The sequence below is a fragment of the Strix uralensis genome, chromosome 27 (assembly GCF_047716275.1).
Source record: "Strix uralensis isolate ZFMK-TIS-50842 chromosome 27, bStrUra1, whole genome shotgun sequence".
Taxonomy (NCBI): Eukaryota; Metazoa; Chordata; class Aves; order Strigiformes; family Strigidae; genus Strix; species Strix uralensis.
The window spans coordinates 6,999,603-7,025,990 of NC_133998.1; the positions used below are offsets into that span (position 1 = coordinate 6,999,603).

Consider the following 26,388-nt stretch of genomic DNA (forward strand, 5'->3'; position numbering starts at 1 on the left):
GAGCAGAGGCTGGCAGGGGGCTGGTGTCCGGGCACCAGGTTCCCACGTGGCTGAGCTGCCTGTCAGCCTCTCACCTGCCCCTTCCCTCTGCCAGCCGTCACTGCGATGCAGCCACTCACGCCTCTGCAGCCCCGCGGCCGCCGGCCTGGGTGGAGGCAGGTCTCACAGCCAAGGGCCCGGGGACCGGGCCGTCCCTGCGGCACCTACGCCCCTTCACCACCCACCCGCCGTGGTGGGACTGGGGCCCCTGCTCCCTGCCCGCCGACCGGCTTCGCCTGGGGAGGCGAGAGGTGCTGGGGCGGTGGGGGAGGCTGGGTGCTGCGCCCCAGCTCCCTGCCACATCCAGGCCAGCTCCTGTGGGACCCAAGGCCACACTGTCCCTTATCACCCCTCTTATCATGGGGATTATTAGCTTTTTATATTAAACTTTGTTCAGATAGCATAACGCAATCTACCAGACGCCTGGCAAGGGCTTGGCAGCCCCAGGAGTGATTTATAAGCAATCTGTCTCTGCGGTCTCTCTTTCACATACAGGCTGTTTCCTCCTCTCCCTCACCACCTCCCAACTCTCCCCGCCTCTGCCGTTATCAGCCGTGCAAATCCCCCTGCTGCAGCCAAGGGCTGGAACCAGCCGTGGGGGTCCCCCACGGAAGACGGGTCCCCCCACGCCACCGGCCGAGGCAGCAGGGCCACCCCTGTCGCAGCCAGCAGCCACCTCGCCCGGCTCTCGGGCTGTGGGGACGCGGCCTTCAGGCCCTGCCACGCTCAGGTGGGGTAGGAAATGTCCTGACCACAGTGGTGATGGCACCAGTGCCATGACCGTGGGGTCAGGTGCCTGCATCCCACAGGGGTGTAGCCATGTCCCCCGGCACACGCGCCCCCGTCCACTACCACATTTCTCACATCTTCCTATGAAATGTTTCCCGCTGGCCTCCCTCAGGGACAGATCCTGAGCCCCAGCCATGGATCTGAGCCTGTCCTCTGCAGCCACCCGCGGCCTCCCCTGCCCTGCCAGGCGTGGGGGCAGCCAGAGAGGCAGAACCCTGCCTAGTGCCCCCCCATTACAGCTGCTGTCCTGGGAACCCACATGAGGGTGCAGCCTCTGGACAGCAAACACAAGGCAGGCTCCCAATTTAGTTACTGACACCCTGCTCAAGCGATAATTTGAAGCTGCCTCTGAACCCCGAAGCTGGGCTGGTTGCCGCAGCACTGTCTGGTGCAGGTTCCTGCACTCAGCCTGGACCAAGCGCAGGGTCCTGGTGAGACGGCTGCTCTGGCTGCTGCATCCCTCGGCAGATTTCACTGCTCCTCACTGAGATTCCCTTGCACAGCCGGAACCCTGAGCCTGGCAGAGGGATCAGAGCTGGAGCTCAGCAGCCAGGGCTGGTGCTGGCTGGGGCAGCTTTGTGGGGTCGTTCTTTGTCTTGAGCTCCAAGGAGCAGCTGACAACGCCCGGAGCTGGCAGAAAGCTTGTGCTACCCCCTCAGTGCCCTGGCAGTACCCGTGCTGTGGCACTGGGACAGCCTGGGGTGACCTGCTGCTGTCCCCTCTGCCCACATCCCCGACCCAGCCCATGCGCTGCTCTGCACTCTCCTCCCCCAGTTTCAGTGGCGGCCACCCAGGGCCGGGGCTCTGGGCAGCAGGGCCTCGCAGGGAGTGAGGACGACCTACGGCAGGCAGCAGTGCAGCACTGCCCACCCCGAACACAGGCTGGGCCGGGCACCAGCCAGGAGCCGCTCTGCAGTGCTGCCCCTCGCCCCCATCACTGCCCAGCCCCGGCTGCTCTGTGCCCCGGGACACCAGGTGCTCAGGATGGGATACAGCAGAGTCGCAGCAGCTCACCACCGGGCAGAAGACAAAGCACTTGTTCTGCACCACACGCCCATGTTACCATGCTCTTCTCCTGGGGAATCTGTCTTGCTGCTCGCCCTCAGAGACAGAAATGAACCCCATCCCAAATTCTCCACCTATACCAAGAAGAAAAATGAGAAACTGCCCCATGGATGTGCAGAGGTCCCAGCCAGGGATGGCCTGTGGGCAGAAAGGGCCTTTCTCCAAGAAGAGCCTTGCTCTGGGCAGGGCAGGCTTTTTACAGCTTTTCCCACCCTCTTTGATCCCATTTTATCAGTGACTTGGAATAATTGGGTTCCATTCCTCATGGTGGCTGCCCCCCCTCCTTCTGCTGTGGCCTGTGTTTTTGCTGCAGACTGATTAGGGGCAATTATCATCCTTTTTACCAGCCAAAGTGCAAGGAACGGTTCACACTCCTTGCAGGAAGCAGGAAAGGGATTTTGCAACTGAGGCGTGATGAGGAAGCACATGGCAAGGATGCCTGAAATCGCCTGTTCCCGCGCCAGGGCTGGGGCAGCATCAGGCTCCAGAAAAGGGCTTAGCTCTGGTTGGTGTCTCTGAGGCATTTGGTGGGAGATAAACAGGAAGTTTGAAGCTACAACACGGTCAGGAGGTTCAGGGAACTCCACTCACCCTTTGCCCATGAGGAGGCTCCTGGGCCAATTAGTTTCCAGAAGCAGCATTTGAATCCCTCTGCATAGGAAACAGAGACTGAGCCTGATGGTGATCAGCAGGGGCTGGAACAGGCAGAGGGGGGGCTTCCAGACCAGGCCTGCTGTGTGTCGTGGGCATGGCAAGGACTCTCACCTCTCTCCTCTGATTCCCTCGCTGGACAAAGGGAATCATGAGATACCAATTCTAAGGTCAAAGGGATCATCCAGGCTTTCTTCCTGCCTAATGTGAGGCAGATAATCTCTCCTGGCAACCCTACATCTCATTCCTCCTGTCCCTGTGCAGGATCAGTGCTCATCTACTGCATGGGAGCTCCATCAAATGAATATTTGCAACAATTTCTGAGATTTGCACGGGGAAGACAGATTACTACACCCTTAAATGTCTTCCTGTACTCAGCTAGTTTAGCAGCGCTGCATTCCAGGTAGGGAGAACATTTCTTCCTGACCTCAATTTATGACAAAACACTGAAGCATGAGGCTGGATTGATTGCACACGGAGATTGTGTCTTAGTAACTCGTGTGAATGCTGCAGCAGCTGTGCTAATTCATCATTCCTTTATTTATGAAATCTATGTGCAGGTTGAGTGCAATTAAATGATGTGCTTTGGGATCTGAGGGGATGAAAGGATCACGGTAAATGTAGGTTTGTGCACTGAGCCCACCTACAACAGCCATGACAAACCAGATGCGAAACATAAGGTTTAAAAAACTGTAATCCAGCAATTGCTGTCACAGGCTGTATTTGTCAGCGTGTTTGATCTGGGTGCCTTTCCCCCTCTTTTCAGAGAACTCAAGTCTCCTCGTGGCATCTTCCTGTGACAGGCAATTGAAGAGCTTGTAAAAGTAACTTGGGGGGAGGCTGAAACATCTGACACCTGCTCTGCAGTAATATCACCTGGCACGCTCAGGCTTTAGGGAGGGACCTTATGCACCTTGTAGGTATATATTAAATACCTCCTCTGGCCTCCTGAGCAGCATTTACAGACTGGGATCTGCAGCACTGGGAAGAAGATGAAGGTACTGATGGGGACAGGCATCCCAGCTCACTCACAGCCCCGCTGTCATGAATTTACTGGTCTCTGCAGGCCTGTGGCTTGCTGGTGCCCTCCCGTGGGAGGCGAGGCTGGCGTGGGTGTCCCATGCTCCCTGCGGCAGGCTGGAGCCTGCGGCTCTGGGTGGAGGCGGTCGCATGCCCAGAGCTGGGAGCAGTGCTGGGGGGGGCTGAGGTAAGGCAGCTGTGGGGTGCCATGGGCAAAGGGGTGTGCTCAGGGTGAGGTGCTGTGAGACAAGCCTGGCTGAGACCTACTGGCACACCTGGGTGTCTTAGCACAGGCTGAACTGACCCAGCTTGTCCTTGGCTCTTGGTAGGCACCACTGGACCACTCTGCGGCTGCAGGTCCCAGCGACCCTCTCTGTCCTCTTCCCTGTTGGAAAGCATGTCCTGTTTTCTGTTGGCCCCTGGTTTCTCCTGCTTCTCTGTAACGGCTCTGTCTCTGCCCTCCTCGGGTCAGAAAGCCCTCCCAGTGCCTGGGCTGTGCTCTCAGCAGTGGCAGTTCTGCTGGCACAAACTCAGAATGTGCCACTGATGTGTGACCAGGTCCTCCGCATCACAGACATGATGCAAAGGCCCTGGTACTTTCTGAGGCTTGCTGTTACAGCCTGCCCCACAGCCAGCACTGGGCACGCAGCTCCCTCCCAGAGGAACTGTGTCTCCATTCAGGGGAGTGATGGCAGAGAGTCCGGGGAGGAAGGGATGCACTTGCCTTTCCATGTGCTTTGAATGTCGTTGCAGGTTAAGTAGGGAGGGTGTTTGACACAGCAAGGATGTACGTCATGCTGCCTCAGCTTGCCTAAAGGGAAGGACTGAATGCTGGAGTAACTCTTGATCCATGACGGTGGGAACTTGCTGCTGTGCTTCCAGGGACTTAGGCAGCTCCCAGGGTGCTGGCAAGTGATGGGGGCAAAGGACAGACAGGCCAAAGAGGAGTCAGGGTGGATGACAAAAGCAGGCAGAGGGGAGGAGAGCAGTGGTGAACCTCTGTGAGAAGGGGAGAACATGGGGTGGGAGACATAGGTCCAGTATTTACAGCTGGGGAGGGCGTGGGCTTTGCTTTTTATTAAAAAAAAAAAAATCCCACCCACTGAAATTGTGTAGGTGATCCCATAACCTCTAAACCTGCAGGTTACGGTCAGTGGGTCTCCAGGCTTGAGCTCTAGCTCAAGCTGCTCTAGCCCTTAATTGTGAGCTCACTTTAAAAACACACAGATGAGAAATAGCTCAAGCGTCCTCCCAAGCACCTGGGTAGGAGTTGTTTTGCCTTGTTTTGTTCCTTAAGCACATGCACGCACCAGGAATTCAACTGTCCCTGCAGTCCTCACTGGCGGTTTAGTGGCCCTGCGGGGCTGACCTGGCTGCCGTTCCCTGGCTGGTGGCTCAGCTCTGCCCCACATGTGAGGCGATGCTCCTAGGGCTGCTGCAGTCCCTCCCGCTTGCTCTGTTCTAGAGTCTGTTTCAGTCATCCCAGTGGTCCTGGCCACTCATCAGAGCTGATGAGAGCTCAGTGTAGTGTCTGATTGATGCCACCCCTTCCCAAGACGGCAGGAGGGAAATGCTGCTGCTGCAGGTGTAGACAGGAAACTTTGAAAGAGATGAAAAAGGAGGGGAGCAGGTGTGAGACCACAGAAACACTTGGGAGGGGTTTTAAAGGGTTTTGGGTTTTTTTAAATGGAAAATGGTGAGCAGTATGAAGTCCAGATCAGAGAGAAGTGTTGCGTCCTGTCCTGTTCCTCCCACCACCCAGCTTTAAAGAGAGCCTTACACCCTAGCACCGGGCCCAGCAGGCAGCAAAGCTCTGCTCTGCAATGTAGGTGGTCTTCTGCCTCTCAGAAGGGCAGCGTGGGGCTGGGGCAGCTCATCAGACTGCGCTGGCTGGTGGCTGGCAGGGGCACCCTGGCACCGGGTCCCCACCCCGTCAGCACCTGCAGAGCGGCCCTGGGGTGACCGGGACACGGGTCTGGTGGGGGGGTCTGCCCGCCGCCCCTCCTCAGCAGGGGTCGGGACGCTGACCCTGGGGGTCCCGGCCCCCAGGGGGGGCCCCGAGGCACGGCTGGGAAGGGCAGCGGGGGAGAGGGGGGTTTGCTTCAGCCCCGACTCTTGAAGCGGGCGCTGCTCCTGGCAGAGGCTCCGGGACAGTGACCGCCGGCTGCCTGCGCTTCCTCTTCCTCGCCTCTCGCAGACCGCCTCACCTCTTCCTCCTCCTCCATCCTCCTCCTGGTTCCCCCTTTCGTTTTGACCTTGCTGCGTACTCTGAGTGATCCTCCTCTCCTTCAGACTACCGGGAGGCAGCTACCAGCTCCTGATCCCCCTGCCCTTCCATTCCGCTTCCCGGGGGGGACAGCCACTGGACACCTCCAGCTTGGGAAATGAGATTCCAGCTCAGTTCCGTGGGATTGTCGGTTCCCGGAGAGACACTGAGGAGCAAAACCCCACGCTGCGTTTTTCCAAGAGCTGGGAGGTACAAAATGTTGACTGGCAGCAGGGCACTGGTAGCTGACAGAAAATGTCACCCCAAATTCCGGGGGGGGGGGGGGGGGGGGGCAGATCTATAACCCCACACCACCTCTGCTGCTGAAAGCTCACCTGGGAAGTGAACTGTAATAACTAGTTCTTTCCAACAGCTGAAGGAAATGGCTGTTCAACTTACAAAATAATCGCAAAGCAGAAGATGTGATCAGGGTCCTGATTCAGCAAAGTACGTGCCGAAAGGGGCATGTGCTGGGCTTCCAGAGTAACCCCGTGGGTATGTGTGCAGCTGAACTGGGGATCTTGTGCTCAAAGCACCTGGTTTCCACATTAAGATGGGACCAGTTCTCGCTGTCTGGTTGCAAGCTGCTTATCTTTTTAAGCAATGAAAATTTTCCTCAATTAAGTTGTTGATCAAGCAGCTGCAGCAAACTGCAGCTGGGCTGTCCCTGCTCCCCTCTGCTCTCAAGAATCTGGAACTCAGAAGCACCTAAGAAAGAGAGTGGGACTTTGAAATGTCTGCAATGCTCTCTAGTGAGGTGTGCTCGCATCCCGATTGTCCCAGCGACTGAACACCCTTTACAAGGGCTGGACCTTCCTCTCTATAAACAAATGGGGTTCATCTTTGTGCTTAATATTAACCGCTGCAAACGAGCGCTGTGAAAGTAGTTGCTCTGAAGTGGCCTGACATGTTCAGGATCAGCATTCTGGGAAATGCTGTTCATTAAGTCCTTCATGCAGAACTCGGGAAGCCACAAAAAACACAAGGATCCCCCCCTGCCTCTTGCCAGCCTGATGGAGAATAGAGGTGGGGCTGGGCAGCTTGGGAGGAACTCCCCGGCTTAGGCAAGCAGCTGCTGATCAGAGCAAATACTACTGGAGAGCCTGCGGCGGTGGGGGACTGGGGAGGATGCCTGGAAGTCACTGACATCTGCTGACAGCAGCAGCTGCCAGAGGCTGCAAGGGAAGGGTGAGTGGAGAGGAAGGTGAGGAGACACATCTGAGACCTGGGTGGGGCAGGGGACGGGGGTCTAGGGGATTGCACAGCACACTGGTGACAAAGCTGAGGGAAATCCCAGGTCTCCTGTTTTCTGGGTGAGCCCTCTGAGCACCAAAACCATTCCATTAGGGCAGAAGGGGAAGGAGTGGACTGACTATCGTTGTTTGGAGACCAGCAGTTCTGTCATTCTTAAATTGACAGTTTGATCAAGATTCATGAGAACTGATGTCTGTCAGCAGGAACCAAGCAAGTGGTCCAGAGGATGGATGCAAATTTTGTTACTCTCTCTCTTTTGGCAAGCTGTGAAAGCTTCTTTAGGATCTTCTGGCCTTTAGATTTTGATCCTGCCCAGGGGGAGGTAACCAAAACAGCCTCTAGCACACAGCACCTTGTGGTTCAAAGCAGCCTAGCAATCCTAACTAGATAACTCTCCAGCACGCTCCTGAGACACAGTATCTATCTCGCACTCGCAGCCTGAGGCCATGCAAAGAGGTTAAGTGACTTTGCCTAAAGTCAGAGCAGTGTTGCAGGGATTACAGAAATTTAAGTCTTTCTGCCTCCTTAAGCACCATCCATAGAGAGACTCCCAAAGGGCAGAAGGTCACACTGAGCAGCCCACTGTGACTTCGATTCTGGCTGTCCTGAGCACTGCTGTCTGTAGAATCATTTTTGGCTGCCAAAGCAAAATGACTATGCCTCCTTCACCAGAGATCGGTAATGAGGGAGTAACAGTCCTCTCTCAGCTGTGGGGCATCTGGAAAAGGAAGTAAGAGATTGTAAGAATGGGAGGTGAGCATCAATGCTGTGGAAGGCCAAACTATGGAGACACCACTGGAAAAAAAAAGTTAGAATCATCTTTTAATTGAGGCCAGGAGCTCATGGAAATAGCACAGGTATAAGAGGAGCAGGTGGAATTTAAGTGGAAAACAGAACCTGTTGTTTGTGAGTATCTTGTGTTTCTGTCTCAGCCAGACTGCCATGAGGTAGGGACTGACAAGCCACGGCACAAGTCAGGCAGGTAACAAGGAAGACAGGTATGTAACAGCTCTATCGTGGCTTTTTGGACTTTCAGAAAGACTGTTTACATACAGACCTCCAGGCAGAGTAGTCTAGGAAAGGTGAGTGAGCCCAGCCCAGGAGCTGTGGGAACAGACTGCAAGCAGACAGAATAGGAGCTGGACTCCAAAACACCAGCAGAAGCACCCTCAAAAAGAACAAGAGACTGGATAAACTGAGGGGTTAGGGAAGTCGAAAGTGAGACAAAGAAAGAACACCAGATGGAGCAAGAGGAACCAAGACGAGCAGGGGGAGGAGAGGAAGGTGGGAAGAGCCTTCTCCCTTGGAAAGTTGTGTGCATCTGTTTACCTTGCCATGTGGATTATGCGGAGGTCTTGCTTTGCCTACCCCTCTCCTTCGGGGAGGAGAGATTTGAAATAAGAGACATGTACTAAGGCACTTATGGATCCCTAGGGCTGGGATGGAGGGGACCCTGCTGAATCAGGGTACATGACCATCCCAGTACAGCCCTGGCATCCATCTGAAAGAAAGGTGGAAGCTGCAGCACGATGGTTTTGGCAGCATCTGCTGCGGCATGATTTGGCCATAGAGAATCTTCTGAATTTCCAGAATTCTATTGTTCTTTCTGTACGGAGGGCTGTGGGGAGAGCAGGTGGCTGGCGGGGGCACTCTGACACCGGGTCCTCACCCCGTCAGCACTCGCAGAGCGGCGGGTGACGCCTGACCCGCGGAGAACGGCCCTGGGGTGACTGGGACATGGGTCTGGTGGGGGGGTCTGCCCGCCGCCCCCCCCTCTGCAGGCGGGGGACCTCTGACCCTGCGGGTGGGGGAGCGGCGCTGGGGGTCCCGGGCAGCCACGCAAGGCAGCGGGTGAGCGGTCACGGGCGCTAGCGAACGGCGGGGGGGGGGAGTCCCGGGGTCTTCTGCGGGGGGCAGGCTCCGGCGGGGCTCAGCAGCGCAAAGCTCCGCCGGCAGCAGCGCGATGAGCGTGTGGCTGCGGCTGGGGCGCCCGGCCCGGGGCAGCAGGGACCTAGTATGGAGCAACGGGGACATCGGGGCTGGAGACACCCCCGGGCCCCACGTCCGCCGGGCGAGGGAGGGCGCGGGGGCGGCGCCCGGAGCGCTTCGCCGACAGGCTCGGGTGGGCCGTAGTCGGGAGATGGCAGCACCCGGAGCGCCGGGCTGGCGCGTCGGCGCCTCCCGCTCTCTCCTCCGCACCGAGCACTGCCGCAGCCGTGGGCGGTAGCGGGAGGCCGGGCTGGCGGGGTCTGCGGGGCCTGAGGCGGGCCCGGCCCCCCGCGCAGGCCCGGCCTGGCCAGCTCCGCCGAGGCGGCGCAGGGCAGCCCCGGGGGGGGGGCAGAGCGGTGCGGGAAGTGCCGCAACGCCCAGGCCGCGGGCCCGCCCTGCGCCGCCGTCCTAGCGGCCACCGCGGCCCTAACGGCCCGCGGGAGGGCGGCGCCAGCTCCACGCCCGGTCGCGACAAGGCCCCGTCGCGACACGGCCCCGGCCCGCCCCCGCGCTGGCCGCCCCCTCGCCCCGGCCCACCCCACGACGGGCGCCCCGGTCCGCCACAGTCCCACAATGCCCGGCGGCCCCGCTCGGGGAACGCCCTCCCCCCCGACCGGCCAACCAAACTTGCGCTCCGGTTGGCGGCGGCGCCCCGTCCCGCCGGCCCGGGCCCGCCCCGCCGCGCGCCGCGCTCTCCCAGTGGCGCCGGCGGCTGTCAGTCAGCGCTTGTTTTCGGCGGCAGCGGGTTGGGTTGCGCCGGCTCGTCGCGGCTCGGCGGGGCTGTGTGAGGAGGGAGCGGCGGGCGGCGCAGCCGGGCGAGGGCCGCGCGCGGAGGGGGGCGGCGGCGGCGCTAGGCCCGGCCGCAGGAGTCGGGGCCGAGGCCGGGGCCGGGCCGGGCCGGCGCCGCGGAGGGCGGGAGGGTGGGGAGGGGAGGGCAGGGGTCGCCGGGCGCGGGGCCGGGCCGGGCCGGGCCGCCGGCCGTGCGGAGGACGGTGGTCGGTGCCGGGGGGGTGGGGGGTGGGCGGGGGCGTCCCGGCCGCGGCGCGACCATGACTCTGGAGTCCATGATGGCCTGTTGCCTGAGCGACGAGGTGAAGGAGTCGAAGCGCATCAACGCCGAGATCGAGAAGCAGCTGCGGAGGGACAAGCGCGACGCCCGCCGCGAGCTGAAGCTGCTGCTGCTGGGTGAGGAGCGCCGGGGCCCGGCCCGGCCCGCGGGGCCGCCGCTCCCGCCGCGGGGCCTGGCCCGGCCGCGGGCTGGCGGCTGCCGCGGGGCTTGACAGGTCCGGACGGCCGCGCGGCCCCGCCGCGCCCGGGCTGGGGCGGCGAGCGGGTGTGGCGGGGCAGCGGCGGGAGCCCCGGCCGATCCCGCCCCCGAGCCTTGCGCTCCGGGTGGCCGCCGCATTGGCTGCGCTTTGTTTGCTTTTCGTGATGCTTTCTCTGTCAGAAGGGATTTTGACATAAGCAGGAACTGTGAAGCTGAAATTACTGGTTCTAAACGCAGGCACGCACACATGCGCGTGGAAATTGTCTCGAGGAAATGCTTCCCAGAGTGTCCTGGCCTTTATTAGCGTATGAAAATGCCCCGGTGGAGTTGATGCTTTTCGGTATTGCCAGTGAACTTCTGGGCCCCGAGCGAACGTCTGTGGAATAATTGGCCCCCAGCTCCTAAACCACAGAGTTCCCCTCGCGCTGTCCTGGGAGCTTGGTGTGGTGCATCTGGAGGGGGATGAAGCAGTGGGAATGCACGAGTTCTGTGTCTGACGAGGAAATGGCTGTAGTGTTCGGCATCACCTTCAGAGATGGAGATCACCTGTGCAGCGATAAGGGTGTAGGTGTTCAGATGGAAACAGTAGTGTTCGGTGGTTGTGCAGATGGATAACTGTTGCGTGTTTAGATAAGGCTTATAGGGGTGGGTAATCAATTACAAGAGCAGCCAGCTAGGATTTCAGCATTTGCATCCTTCTTCAGCAGTGAGTTTGATGTTCATGTCTAGATAGCCCTCACATTTAAACTTAAGTTACAGTTTTCATAGGTACTGTGATTTATCATTGCTTGTGTATGTATCCTGCTCTGTGTCTTAAATACTTAATCATCTCAAGCTGAAATATGAGGCAGATCTGATGGATTGAGCTTATTCACTTGGGGTCTGTCGTGAGTTGGCAAGCCATTAAGGTACAGGTGAAGCATTAGGATGATCCTTATGAAACCAAACGTAAAACTTTACACAAGTGAAATGAGGCCGTATCTGTCCAGTCCTTTGGGGGTCTCCAGTGATGTTGTTGCATAGTGGTAATTGTTAAGTGAAGGCCAGGGCTTTCCTTCTCACTGTGAATCCTTGGTGATTAACGTGTTGCTGTTCTTCAGGTGAAAGGTAAAATCAAGGGCTTGACGTTTGTGCTGTGTTAGTTTCTGTAAGGCTTCTCGTAGATGAGGAAGTGTGTGTCTCATTCTCATGCTTCCCTCAAGTAGTCCCATAGAAGCAGCTGTTTCAAAATAGGTTGGCACTATAGGATAGATCTGGGTTAGGAAGATCCCACTGGATCTAAAGATTTCACTTTAGAAATAATGCAAATTGCACAGGGATCCTTTCTGCTTTTCTGAAAGATACATTTAAGTAAGATTCAGCATCAGATTTACAAAAAAAAAGCTATATGAGGTGGTTAATATTGGATAAGCAACACTTCTAGTTTTGGGATGTGCTTGCTGGATGCTCTTCACTGGGTACAGCACATTGCCCACCTCGAGTTGTGGCAGGTAATGGGTGTTCTCTCTCCTTGATGTAACTGCTGCTTGCAGGGGTTTCTCCTGTCTCACTCTTACTGAGTGGAGTTCTCACTTTCACAAGTATTAGTGATTGCATTAGTGAGAAGGCTTTCCCAAATCTTCAGAATTTTGAAAAGAGTGCGTGTGTGGAGGGAGTTTCTGCCTGGTAGAAACTCTGGTAATTTTTCTTGTCACTACATCTAGTGACAGTTTGCTGAAACCTAAAACAGAAAATTGGGGTGAAGAAAAACAGCGCCAATGCATGATGAACTTGGTAATAAGAAGTTTGATTTCAAGGTATTGGACATTGCCCCCTGGCATAAGGTAGTCATTCGTCTTTTTGCTGGTGGGGAGGGGGGAGAATATTTTATACAAAAATTATGTGTGATTAGCTATGGGGTACTGTTGACTGAGTAATGTATTTACAAGTGCCTGTCAGGTACTTGGGGGTCATTAGTAACTTACTGTAAACAGCTGCTTTCACCTGTTGACAGAAGAAATGGTGAATTCCGATTATCTCCTTGTCTCAACATTGTCATATTAAAAGAGGTTATTGTGGTCTTACAAGTGTAGGAGACCATACCCACCAGACACTACAACGTTCCGCTGCAGTGCTGTTCTGTATTGTTGATGGCCTAGGTAAAAGCAAAAGGCACCTTTTTTTAAAAAAAAAAAAAAAACAAACAAAAAACAAAAACCGAACAGAAACAACCCACCTCAAAACGCAACCAAAAAAACCCCACCAAACCAACCAAATCAAAAAACCCCAAAATAGAGGTGATGGTGGAGTGACAGGAAGAATCTGTGTTTGAACTCTTTAAGTTCTGAAGTAAGTGAATGGCTGGCGCTGAGGTTGCTCTTATGTTTTCATTTATTAGAATGCTTTGAAGCATTACTTTTTCTTCTTTTTTTTTTTTTTTCTCAGTTTTGGTTGCTGTGGTAAAAGACAAGGAAATATTTCTCACCACAGTGAGAGAAACCACGAATGATTTCAGTTTCCAGTTTCCCCCTCCCCACTGATGGTGTAGCTTTCTGGTTGAAATGGAGATAGTTTGCTGCATATTAATGGTGTTTATAATGTTAATTTCTAATATGCTGACGTAATTTCTCTCAGTTCTTGGATATGGAGAGAGTTTGCTTATTTTAAACATGCTGCTTGTAGTTATGTGCTTGCTGCTTTTATGTGAGCATATTTGTTTGTTTGCCTTTGAGCCTGGCACTATAAACACGACTAATTGAGAATCCACATGTGAGTAGTAATTGTGTGTGGTGATGAATGGGATCTGCTCTTAGTATCTCTATCCCCTAGTGTAGGGTGAGTACCTGGTGGTTCCTGTGGTGAAAGCCGGGGCTCTGCCAGCACAAAGGGACCTGTCACAAAGGGACCTGTCATCTTAGTTTTTGCTCTCAGTAGTCAAGTGAGCTGGGCCGCTGTATTGAAAAGAGCTGTCTTTGTTTTTATATATATATATATATTCTGCATATTGATAGCAAATTTTAGAAGATTGAACAAAAGTACTCAACAAAAGTGTCAGTGGTATACTCTTAGGCTGCTGCTTGTGGGATGAAGTCTGGAGGTTTGCTAATCCCGTGCAGGACTCGACCGTGTCCCCTCGCGGAAGGCACTGTGTGTGCGTAGAACGGAGGTCACTGGGTGCTTCCCCCAATGCCAGCTGAATCGTGAATTTAACAAGGCTGCATAATGGCATGGATACTTTATCTGATGATGTTTTTCTCTCATACTCACCGTGTTAGGAAGTTCCTGCTGTCTTTTTATATCATCTGTTGGCCTTCACATGTTAAATGACACTTTTCTGGGGCCATAAATGTAGGAGTGGGAGGACCTGCCCAGCTGACTGTGCAGGAAGCAGGCGGTGAAAGGGCTGGACTCTTAACGCACTGGTGTGAGGGTGTCTCGCCCTGCCATCTGCTCCAGGACCCAGCTCCTCTGGGGCAGTGAACCTGCGCAGTGAGGAGTCGGCAGCCTGGCCGGGCAGCCTGCTGTCTGCTGGGGATCGAGAGGGAGTGCAGACAGCTGTGGGCAGCATCCTACTCAGTTCTCCCTGTCAGCTGCTATTTTTAACTCTCTAACATCCAGAGGCTGCAAGCAGTATCAGGGGTGTCTTGCCACAGTGATGATTATCATTTGAGCAAACGTTATGTTTGCACAGTGGTTTGGGATACTAGGCAGCTGCACTGACGGGAGCGCTCGTGTCGGATAGATAATCACGTAGTTCCTTGAGCTCCGTTCTCCTGTGGAGTTGATTCTTCTGTTGTGTTCAGTTCTTTTCTGTGACAAGGCAGAGTCTATAAGGTAAGGAACATTTTTTTGCCAAATCACAGTGAAAACTTGCTCTTTACTGTGGAAATAGGCTTCCCCTGCCCCCTCACTGTCATCTCAGTTTGCAGTGCTTACCAACTTGAGAGCACCTCTGGGCCCTCTCTGGCTGGTGCTGTGACTGGAGCATCTTGCCGGAGTATCTGGGAATAGGTCAGGTGTGACGGACAAGGGCCTTTTGACGCAGAACGTGTGGGAGTGGCTGTAATGTGAGATTTGGAATAAGTACCAGAGCTGCTTTTGAAGGCTGCTGTAAAGGACAAGATGTCTTCCTGCTGTGCTGCTAGGTTCGTAGTGGGGATGAGCAGAACCATCCAGACTGTCTTAATATTCTGGAACACAGCTGAAAAAAGTGGTTGGACATGGTGTGTACTTGGGTATAGTAACGGGAACTTTGGGGGAATGATGTGATTGATGTTCTCTTGCTTCCTTCTGTCCCCAGCCTTGCTTTTGATGGCTCCTAACTCTCTCTTATGCATTCTGTAGGCACTGGGGAGAGCGGAAAGAGCACGTTCATTAAGCAAATGCGTATAATTCATGGCTCAGGCTACTCTGAAGAGGACAAAAAAGGCTTCACCAAGCTGGTGTACCAAAACATCTTCACTGCCATGCAGTCTATGATCAGGGCCATGGAAACCCTGAAGATTCTGTACAAATATGAACAGAACAAGGTAAGTTTCTCACAATTTTTGCATGTGTCTTTAGGCAATGGGGATTCTAGGGTTTGGCTCCAAAGGTCCCCTTTGTTTGTGTCCTCCTGCATTGCAGCCTTAACCTCCCTGAATTCTTTCCCATAAATGTTTTGTGCTTAAGGGCTGCTTTTTATGACATTTGTTGATATCTGACTCCATTTACTTGTTTGTGTTAGGGGATAGGGCAGCTTTCTCAGGATGGTTTGTGCACTGGTCTGCAGGATGAGTGGTGGGAGCAAGGGACTGGGATACAATACAGGGTTTAGAAGAGGTGTTCTTTGTACTCATTTCAAGGACTCAGTATTGTTAAATGTGTCAGGCTCTTCTTTGCATGAGTTACTATTCACATTGGAACGTGGAGCTAACAAAATACATGCTGGACCTGAAAGACACCTCTGTTGGTAGTTATCACTATTCCTGCAATCTGTCAGTTTTTCTGATAGGTACTGACCAAAGGTACAAACCTTTCTTGAAGGGTTTTGGTCTCAACCATGGAAACATGATTTGAACTAATCTGGCTTATAGATTTTGGGTCTAGGAATAAATTTTTCAGCCAGATGGCTGAAAAATATTTCAGGTTTTTTGGGGGAGGACGGGGAGGGTGAGGGCATGCCAGGAAATTAGATTTTTTTTTTTTTTTAGTGTGTTTTGCTTCGTTAATGCTTAGTACCTTAATATTTTTAAGTGAAATTGTATTTGTTCTGTCACACAGTAACTTGAAGCAGATTTTAATACCTGTTTGTAGGGACTGGATGGTGCACCAGGAGTTCTTGAGTCTGAACACCTTTTTTGCCTTTAGAGAGGTTCTGCAGTCTCGGTGATGAGAACAGGCAGGGTGTGAGGAAGCTTGCCTTGCCTGTGTGTGGTGGTGGGGGGTTGATAGGTATAATCTGCCAACTTTTACTTATCATAATGTGTGCAGAGCTTTGCTTTGTTTGTTATTTTTCCTGGTATAGGCAAAAGCCCCTTCCTGTGGCAAGTGTACCAAAGATTTCAGAAAGCAGCCTGTGTGGATAATAACCTCACAGATGCCACAGGCTGTTGTAATAACTGTAGTGCTTTCTTTGCTTATAGATTGTAGGGTGGGCATTTCTATTTTCTCTCTCAAAAGGGATCATAATTGAAGTATGCTGAAACAATGCCTCTATTGCTATTAAAAACATGCTTTAAAATTTTTTTGCTAATAAACTTGAGATACCGACTTGTTATCCACCTGTAGTTTAACCTCCTCAGAAGCTGGGCAGTCTGTGGCTCTTCACAGTAAATGCTCTGCCTTGGAAACCACCGTGTTTCAAAGCACCGGGTGATCTAATGATAGGTGGAACCTGCTGCTGCTGTACAGCTTGTTCTGTGAAGGTGCATATGCCTTGGGGGAATTCTGCTGATGTCTGCTGTGTCTTAGATGTATAGTTTAGCCATCGTCCCTCTGACCTTAGCAACCTGATCCACAATGAGCATGTGGATCCTTGAAGTCATAATGGTCATAATGTAAGGATTTAGTTCATCTGAGAATTTTTTGCCTGCCTGTGACCAGTACCCCTTGCTCCTGACCACCACCAACCCTGTCCTTTCCCCACCCCCCCCCCCCCCCGCCCCCCTTTCCTTTTCAATCTCCAGGCCAATGCAGTGCTGATCCGGGAAGTGGATGTAGAAAAGGTCATGACATTTGAGCAGCCATATGTAAGTGCAATTAAAACGTTGTGGAACGACCCTGGAATACAAGAGTGTTATGACAGGAGAAGAGAATATCAGCTTTCCGATTCAGCTAAATAGTAAGTGTATAGTCACTGGCATGCACTGGTAGGTGGTAGTGATGGTCTAACAAATTTTTTTATTGAAGTCTAGAGTTTCTTTCAAAGGGCAGCAACACTGCTGTAGATTTCACTGCATAGTTTGTTTAAAGTACCTTTTACCTTTTTCGTTGAGGCGCATGAGGCTTGCTAGTGTTTTAGACAAGCTGCCCAGTCTCTGCTGGCTATGTGTATTGGGATAAAAATCGGCATATGAGGAAGGCACTTTGCCTCTGTCAGCCAGAAGTATCCTTAGGAAAAGTTAAGAGGAAAGAGCAGTGGGAACAGGTAACTGGTAACTTGCTTGAATCTGGCTCCAGAAAGGCAAAGAGCTTTGCTGGAGATGGGGGAAGCTATGTTTATTTCGGGATAGATTTAGATCTGGAAATTCCTTACCATTTGCTACTTTTCATGAGGGTATGAGGTGTTCTGGTGGGTGATAAAGACAGTTGTTCATACATCTGCTTCTGGCTATACCTGAGGCTAGAATCTCTACCTTATGCCATCTGTGTTCGTCCTGGCTCTTAGGCAGCAGAAGTGTTGCTCTTTCTCTTCAGGTTTGTCCTGTGGCCTGCAGGTGTACATGGATGTGTAACTTAATGGATTTATTATTAATAAAATCAGAGTTTGGTGACATGAGGTTTTCTGTTTATAAACAAGCCTGTATGAGACTTGATTCTGAAACATGAGCATCCACTGTACTTAAACTTTCTCTGTAGTAAAGATTGTCTTCCATGCTCCTATGCAGAGTTGATAAAGCTGTCCTTAATATATCTGTTTATCCTCCAGAGAGGATGGCTAGTGAATTACTGTTCCCCAAAGATGTATTCTGTTATTTTTCCACGTCATATTTTAAATGGTTCAGGTGACTTCTGACTTCCTTGTTAACGTAGCGGTGTTTAAATCTGTGTATTTATGTGCTGGAACCTAAGGTAGGGGTTTTTTTTTTTTCCATTGTGCTTCTTGCAGCTATCTTAGCGACGTGGATCGTATCGCTACCCCAGGATATCTACCAACTCAGCAAGATGTGCTACGGGTTAGAGTTCCTACAACCGGTATCATAGAGTACCCCTTTGACCTAGAGAATATTATCTTCAGGTACTGATGGTGTATTCATGTTACAGCTGGACTGAGAGAGGTGTGATGTGGTTTCAGGAAGGATGAGTTCTGGGTTGCTTTTGAGTGCCCAGGTGCTTAGTTGAGAGGCTTGAGCGGATGTATGTGCTGCGATGTTCTGAAGTGTCTGCTGACAGGCGCTCCTGTGATGGGGATGGTCTAACATTTCATTCTGATTAAGGGAAAACTCTAAGCTGAAGCACGGGCTGTCGGAAAGCAGAACGTGCTTTTGAATCAGTGACATTTAGAGCCCAGCTCACCATCCTGCAGGAGCTGGTGTCCCTGCTGGGAAGGATTGCCTTGCTGGCACCTGAGGCTGAAGTGGTGGCTTGCGAGCTGCACAGGGAGCTGTGGGCAGCGTAAGCCACCAAGGGGGGGAGGCGGAAGCTTGGTCTGGGCAGTGCTTGACTTGAAATGTGTTTCCCTTTAAAAATGCTTAGCTCAAACGACTTTGACCATTTATTTCTCCTTCAAAAACAGACCGCTTTTTGTGCAGAAACTCTTCCTTGTGTGTGATATCTAGCCTTCAGAGTTGTTTTGCTGTGCCTACCTTGTACTCTCAGGATGACACCAGAACTTGCTGCCTATGCTGCTGCTGCAGCAGTAGATGGTGTTTGGAGGCTTACACCAGCAATCAAGCATGGCGTAAAGGGCACAGTGACATGCCTGTCTATTGCAAAGCAATTTTCTTCCTAGCTCTCTGGTACTTACATGCTCCCTGCCCTTCTCTACCGCAGTATTGACATTACAAGAGAGGACTAAAGAAGCCTGCATCATCTCTCTTAGACCGTTCAGTTACAGAAAGTTACTCTCCCTGTTCTGGTTTCCTGACCTATGAAATAGGTGTAGGGTTTTATCAGAGGTGGACTGTGTGTTGCACTTTAGGTGAGTGACAAAATAATTTTAGCATATGATGCAGGTGGGACTTGAAACTGAGAAGCCAAAGTGCGTAACTGTTAAACAGCACATTCTAAGAAAAGTTTAATAACTAAAGAAAGCTCTCTGTGTGAGAGGAGTTTTGAGGCAAGCAGATGCTTTAATAAAAAACAAAAATAGTTTGCTCATTTGACAGCAAAGTTTTGAAGACTTGTCTTTTCAGACTCAGGACTGCTGACTGCAGCTAAAGCAGAATGCAACTAAAAAGGGTAATGCTGATACTTGGGATTTGAATTTGGTATCACTCATCTGTGGCCATCTCTTCAGTTTGATTTATTTCTGGAACAGGATATTTTGTAAACCTGATGGTATTGTTAGCAAGTACGTATTTTTACATCCCCGTGCCAGGTTAATTTGAACGGTAAAGAGCTGCATTCGTTCTCATCGTATGCTGGTCCTTTGCGTTCGGACAGAACTGCAGCTACTTCTGTGATACTGTATGTATTTCTCTTCCTTAGAATGGTGGATGTTGGAGGTCAAAGATCAGAGCGAAGGAAGTGGATCCACTGCTTTGAAAATGTGACTTCCATCATGTTTTTAGTAGCACTTAGTGAATATGACCAAGTTCTGGTGGAATCTGATAATGAGGTAAGCCAAAGAATGGGAACTCTGAAGGAGGGTGGGTGGAAGGAAGGGAGGAATGTCTTTCTGGCTTCGTGGAGGTTGGTACCAAAGTGCTTGGTGCCAGGCTGGATTAGCGAGTATTGTTGGCTTTGGCCCTCAGGCCTCCCTATTGAAAGGGAACAGGATCCTCAATGGGCCGTGATGTCCGGAGAATGCGCAGTGCGTTCAGGTCATCTGTACTTCTCAGGTCATACTGAAATACTGGGAAATTGCTGAGTTCTGTGTGCCTTGGAAGGTGCTGTGCAATGTGATGGCATGCTCCTAAAAATCACCCATTCCTCTTTTCAGCACTGAATTACTTCATGCTGTGACTGCTGTCTTGTTAGATAGTGACTGGTCTCTTTGAAGGTGCAATACTGAATTTTCACACTTGCTAATAGTTTAAAAAAAATGCCATTAAGGTAACATCAGTTTTTCCTTTTCTACTAGACAAAACATGTTCACAAAGTATCGTGGCCAGTCCTCTCGCATGACTGTCAAAGCATAAAATGAATTTTAAAGCTTTTGATAGGAACAGCTTGGCAATTAAATGAAGCTTGAGTCCATCAGATTTTGCATTTCCTTTCCATTTACTGGTGCAGCTTGAGCCAGAACCCACCTGGGGCCAAAGTATTCTGTGTACAGTGTCTGAGATGCTGGATCGATACAGATCTGAGTACGTGTGCAGGTAGCAGAAAGGCATCTTGGTGCTCACTTGTGAAAACAAGGCTTTCTTTTTCTTATTTCAGAACCGGATGGAAGAGAGTAAAGCTCTCTTTCGAACCATTATCACTTATCCATGGTTCCAGAACTCTTCTGTTATCCTTTTTCTCAACAAGAAAGATCTGTTGGAAGACAAGATCCTGTATTCCCACCTTGTTGACTATTTCCCAGAGTTTGATGGTGAGTGGTTTTTAAGGAGGAACACTATATCTAGAAGAAGGGGTGCAGGTGGTTTGGTTAGAATTTTTTTGGTTTTTAAAGAAAACTCAGATCTGGAGATGGGGAAAACATCTTAATTTGAGAAGGAATACCTACAACAATGAGAAAATGTCACAAAATTGTCTTAATCATATGTAGGTAACTGGTATCTGATCAAATGATCAAATAATGAACCTCTCCTAGATGAAGAGGTTTCCCCCACCCCAATATGCACTTCAAAGTGTTAAATAATGGAAGTCTAAATTTCCCGTTTCATAAACACGAGACAAATTCACTCCTGTACTGGGCATTTTAACCCTCTAGTCAAGAGGTGACTTGAGTCCTTGTTTTGAGAAACTGACTGGTCAGACACCTAAGTTGTTCAAGTGATGGTGCTGAAAAATCTCAGGTAGCATGAAATTATTATTCCATCTGCAGTTGTGGAAAAATAATATCTATGTGAAACAGAAATTCCCATCTGAAACAAAATTCCTTAGCCAAAATAGCATTTCAAGCTCTTCAGTTGAGTTCATTTAACATTGGCTGGTAACACATCTGGACAGGGATGAAAATAAAAATACAAGGTAAAGGAAGAATTGCCATTTTGCAAAAAACAGCTCTCCTCTTTTAAACGACTAATGAAATTGCTCCTCATTACTTGTCTTTTGGAACTTCATGCCCCCTGCTGTCTGAAAGCACGAGCACTCTGAAATTGTCAGTGGTGGAAAACATCTTGTTTTTACAGCAGGCCGGGAATGGCTGGTGAGCTTATTGGTCAGATAGTGCGTACTGCTGATATAACTTAACAGCTGGAGACAAGATCGCAGCATCAGGAAGTATCATATAAGTATTTATTGCAGCTCCTCCAGGGATGCTGCATGGCTTGTGAGTGGGAGGTAGCCCATCAGACCACGTACCCAGAGGTGGTCCTTGCCAGGGAGAATGTGACAACACCAATCCTGTGAAAGAAATACCAGTAGGTGGCTTTTCTTCTGAGAAGTTGTCAGCAATATGAAGTAAATACTGGCAAAAATTCTGGTTTTTCTCTCCTATGAGTTGACCAGCCAGTTAGTACAGACTGCACTTTTGGATGAAGATGACCCTTGTTTGCAAAACATACACTTGTTTCCTTCAGTGCCTAAGATCTGTCTATATATTAGGAAGAAATACACATCCCATTTCCAGAGGAGAGCGTTGGGTTACGTATATCCAGCATCTGTCACTGTTACCTGGTGAACGCAGCGCGCACGGGGTTGTTCCACCTGCTGCATTTCAGAGCGTGGTCTGAAGTGACGCCTTGGAGTCTGTTAAAACTCTCAGCCTTGGAAAAATGCCTTTTGTAGGTTGTGGTTAGATAACTGAAAAGCATACGACACTTCAGCTCCTGGGACTTTTATGCAAGAAATGATCTTAATTTCTCCTTTATAGCTCCCTAACACATAAGAAAAAGTGCACTAGCAATTATTCTGATGGATCAAACCGGGGGATGTGCTTAGCATAAATCCATTAACTGGTTTCTTTGTTTGCTGCAGGCCCACAGAGGGATGCACAGGCAGCCCGTGAGTTCATTCTCAAGATGTTTGTGGATTTAAATCCCGACAGCGATAAAATCATCTATTCTCACTTCACATGTGCCACAGACACAGAAAACATCCGTTTCGTCTTTGCAGCTGTCAAGGACACCATCCTACAGCTCAACCTGAAGGAGTACAACCTGGTTTGACCTGCTCTGCTCTTGGCCCCTTGAGAGGGTTCATTGTGAAGAAAAGACAAAAAAAAGAAATTTTAAATATGACAGGAAAAAAAGTTTTAATTTTTGATGATGTAATGATTGCAAATTGTCTGATCTGTGGAGTGGCAAGTGCTCGGTGTTATCCTGGAGTCTCATGTCTCTGTCCACAGAGTAGTTGATTTCATATTTTTAACAAATTGCTTTTATTTCACAGTTAACGGGGATATGCCTCATTTCTCCAGCACCTTGCTTACTTCTTAATTTTTGCCAAACAGCTAAGGCAGTCTCATCTTGAGCTTTCCTTTGTTGCTTAGCCACTCTTTTTTTTTTTTTTTCCCTTTTCATTCCCATGGTAAATATAGAAAAAAAAAAAAACAAACTTTCCAGCTGAGATTGTGAATTCACTGGACTGTGGGAGTGCAGAATGCTACTGGTCCCTTTGCCTTGTGCTATAGGGTGCCTCTGGTGTAACTTGCTAATCCTGCTTGCTTCCCCCCACTGCTTTCCCTTCCCTTCCCTTCCCCAGGACACGCTCCATCGTTCACTGTGATGAAATGTTGGGGAGGAGCGATTGCTCTCCAACTATTGTGCAAAAAAAGAAAAAGGCAAAACAAAACAAAAAAAGCCATCACTTTTCCATTCTTTATATGTTCTAGTTCTGAGTTATTTTTTCTTATCAATTATAAAAGGTATGGAGACTGTGATTTTTTTTTTTTTTTTTTTTTTTTAAATTATTGACGTTCTATACATAGTTTGCTACGTGTTGCTGTATTTTGTTCATGGACTACAAATGATGGAAGCTCTTGGAGCAATAGCTGCTGAGCCTGGGGAAGTGCCTGACTGTAATTATTCTTTTTTATTTTATTTTGTTTTTATTTTTTTTCACACACATACACACATCCCCCACACACCACAAGCGTATGCGTGCGCGCGCACAAGGCTCAATTTGCAGAGAGAAACCATGTTTTGTTAAGTAGAGTATATGACATCAAGTGAGCAACTTCTCTATGCAGCAGATATCAAAAGCACACTGAGTAATTGTGGCATTTAAACATCAGACTGTCTGGATTGAAAAATCTTGGTCTCGTGCCACCCTCTAGTTCTTTTCTTGCTGCTAGTAGCAAACAAGCCTTGTTTATTGCATTTTGTGCCAGTGTGTTGAGTGACTTTGTAAGAATTCCTTGCTCCTGTCCAGCTTGTAGATTTTTAGAAAGGACCAGGGTTGGTGGGTGACAAACTTGGGGACACAGGTAGGATTCTTACTTGAAAGGATTGAGGATAGCTCTTGGAGGGAGTGGCAGTGCTCTCTCTCTCCTGTTTCTGCATTCCCCTGAGGCACATGCTGCTGTGTTTCTCTCTAGAGGACTGTGGATCCTCTATGGAAGACTTGCACACATACTCGCCCCAGGGTGCGTGTGATAATCAAGTTACAGCGGTCATGGCTGGAGCACGTGGCTGCAGAGGGGTCCAGAGAGCCCTGCGGTGGTTGCACTTGTTTAGCAGGAGCAGAGGCAGAGATGGCAGCGTTTGCTGCTGCAGGTGGAAGTAGTTCTGGATTACAGATGCCAAATGAAACTCCACTAAGCAGAAGGATGCAAAGCCTTTGCACAGTAGAGAGCTTTCTCCAGTAGCTGAGGCAGGTGAACAAACGTGCCGAAGACCTGTTGCGGGTCTGGGAGATGTAACTGCGGTGTCAAGGCAGGGAGTGAATTGGAAACGGGGAAATCTGACCCACCTCCAGACGCGTGTCGTTCAGCCATCGCTAGTGCTTCTGTTTCAATTCCAACAAGTAGCATTGGGTCCAAATTCTCTGGATCAACCAGATTGCCCCCTTGAAGGCTAGCAGGCTGCCAGTAGATAAAGACTAAATGAGCTGCACTGTTGAAGGGGGCTGTTGATATTTTGTCTCTTTTGTAGACAGAGCACTACATCAGTGTTTTGCACAACATGTAAGAGTAAATCTTAACTGTCTGAGATGCTTAAGATGCTTTGATCTAGAACACTAAAATATGGAGGGATATAATTTTGAGTAATTCTGTTTATAGGTCCCTCTTGTTTTCCAGGATAGCTGAGGGAAGCCTCTGTGTGTCTCAGAGCACTACAGAAGAAAGCAAGCTCTGCTAAGAGTGATTAGAGAGCTCAAGTTGGAACAGTAGCCATGGGACCAACAGCTGAAGAGCCAGTCTGGCTGAGTGGCGATGCTGAGGGAAGCAGCATCTCTTTAGACCAGCCATGCTCTGGACTGCATTTAACACTTGGGAGGAATGAGAGGGATTCCCATGTGTCAGACAGCTTTGCATCAGTTTTACTGCTTTTTTTGTCTTTATGCCGAAATGATCCATTTTGTAGAAACTGTCCTATAAAGAGGAATTTATAATCATCTTCGTGTATTCTAAGTGCTGTTCATCTGAAGCAGATGGCAGCACCAGCCTCTTCTGCTTCTGTGATCCTCTTGTAAATGGTTCACACTACAACTATTGCCAGCAACGAACCTGGCACTGAAATATACAGGTTCTTGGAAATAACTTCCCTGAAGTTTTTTTTCCAAGGTGAATGATGGTGGTCCTTCCACTTGAATCAGAAACTTTTTTTTGTTTTGTATCCTCCCCTTCTTTAAGAGCTGCTGCCCTGGCACAGGAGGAGGGATCGTGGCTTCTGTCTCTTGCAGAGTGAATCTGCGTTGTGGAGAACTGTGGGAGGCTACGGACAGGGATTTAGGCATGTGCTGTACCTTACTAAGCAACTGCTTGGTGTAGCTGTTGACCTGATAACTGACTTGGTGTGATGATTATTGCAAAGGGAGGGGGAGAACTTTATGCGATGGCTGTCGCATGAGTTCCTGAAACCTCATTCTGAATTAGGAGAGGAACGGGTCAGACTTGTACACATAATCTGGAGTTGTCTGTGGACTATAGTATATGTGAGAAGATACCAGTGTTAGCACGTGCTTTTCTTAGCAAGCAGTAGCTTGTGTGCCTCCAGCTTGGCCAGTGAAGCATTCCTGCAGAACTGGTTCACGTCTCCGTTGGCTGGCCCTTTGGCAAATACCTGCCCTAGCAAAAGTGCCAAACCTTAAACCAAATTTGCCTAGATCATCTTTTCTGAAAGTAAGGCTAGTTGGAATTTTCTGCAGGTTGAGACAACAGATTGACCTTCAGAAAAGAGGTGGAATTGGGTTCTTGCAGAGAATCTAGAATCTTGAGTCTGAGGAAGTGTTCTCTTGGCTAACCTCTGCTCCTTGTGCACTTTTAATCTTTGTTCTGCTGAAGAAACCAACATATGTTGAACCAGTTTGCAACTTGAAGTCAGTGAGGAGAGGACCATCCCATTTCTTTGCACCATTCTGTGTGGATTGGCTACCTGGTGAGCAACTGCCCCTTCCTGCTTCAGCGTGTCGTATTGCTCCTGCCCTTTCTGCCTGTCTCCCCTTCTCCTGGAGTTGGATTCTTTGGTCTCTTGTTGTTGCTTCCTAGCAATGTTGGCCTTGCGTTCAACTATGGTTTTTCTTCATGTGTTTTATTGTTTGGTTGTTTGTTTGTTTGTTTTTTTTTAAAGTACTTCCGGAGTGTGCTGACCATTGTATTGTACTGTACAGAGCCCAGGTTGTTAGAGTCCAGCAGAGATAAAGTGTGTTACGCAGCACCCAGTTTTTTAAGAGTATGGTTTGTGCCAATGCCCCTTCTTTAGTAGTGCCAGAGACTCTTTACAAGTGCCAATGTGGTGGAAATTATTTGGTTATACTTGTATATTATAGGATCCTGATTTAAGACAATTTAAACATTATCCTATTTAAAAAGATACTATATAAAATGCTGTTTTTAAACCTTGTCATTTGCAATGCATGTATTGTTGTGTGTGTTGGGGTGGGGGGAGGGAAGAGGGTAGGGTAAAGGAGTTTCTGAATAAGATGCCCAGTGTCAGGATCTATTCAGGCTCCAAACTGTCTCATTCCAGTCCAGGGGTGTGATTGTTTCTTGGAATGATCCCACTCTGACTGCTGGGCAACAACCCTTATTACAGAAATATCTGATGGAAATTGATTTTCATATCTTTCTCCTGAAATAAATTCTCTGTTTGAAATTGGAATAAATTTTGTTCCTAAAAGCTGTGGTGGTCATGCATGCGTTTCTTCACTCCTGTCCCTCCTCTCCCCCTCCTCTGGTTGTCTTAACAGCTTCTGTACCCTGTGGGACCTGCATCCAGCTGAAGCACCCTCTGCCCTCCTAGCCAGCAATGTGGTCCCTGCTCAGAAAATCAGGACTCTGAGGCATAGAAACAAAGTGTGTTTTGGTACGTGTAAGGTATAGTATGTAGTATCTATATATAACATACTGTCCTGATAATTCTGAAGTGTGAACAGTGGCTGACTAGGGTTTTAAGATGTAGGGATGCAATGGTGGCACCTTGACTTAGAATTTTAC

General features: G+C 49.9%; 1 protein-coding gene across 2 annotated transcripts; it reads left to right on the forward strand.

The window, feature by feature from the left end:
- Positions 1-10,079: 10,079 nt before the first annotated feature.
- Positions 10,080-26,071, forward strand: LOC141935219 (guanine nucleotide-binding protein subunit alpha-11). 2 transcript variants are annotated; one of them, XM_074851251.1, is made up of 7 exons: positions 10,080-10,258; positions 14,664-14,848; positions 16,487-16,641; positions 17,629-17,757; positions 19,170-19,299; positions 20,064-20,217; positions 21,768-26,071. In XM_074851251.1, the coding sequence occupies exons 1-7, from the start codon at positions 10,123-10,125 to the stop codon at positions 21,956-21,958; spliced, it is 1,080 nt and encodes a 359-aa protein (XP_074707352.1). In that variant the 5' UTR covers positions 10,080-10,122; the 3' UTR covers positions 21,959-26,071. The 2 variants fall into 2 exon arrangements, with proteins under 2 accessions (XP_074707352.1, XP_074707353.1); XM_074851252.1 differs by lacking the exon at positions 10,080-10,258 and adding an exon at positions 10,443-10,904.
- Positions 26,072-26,388: the final 317 nt, after the last annotated feature.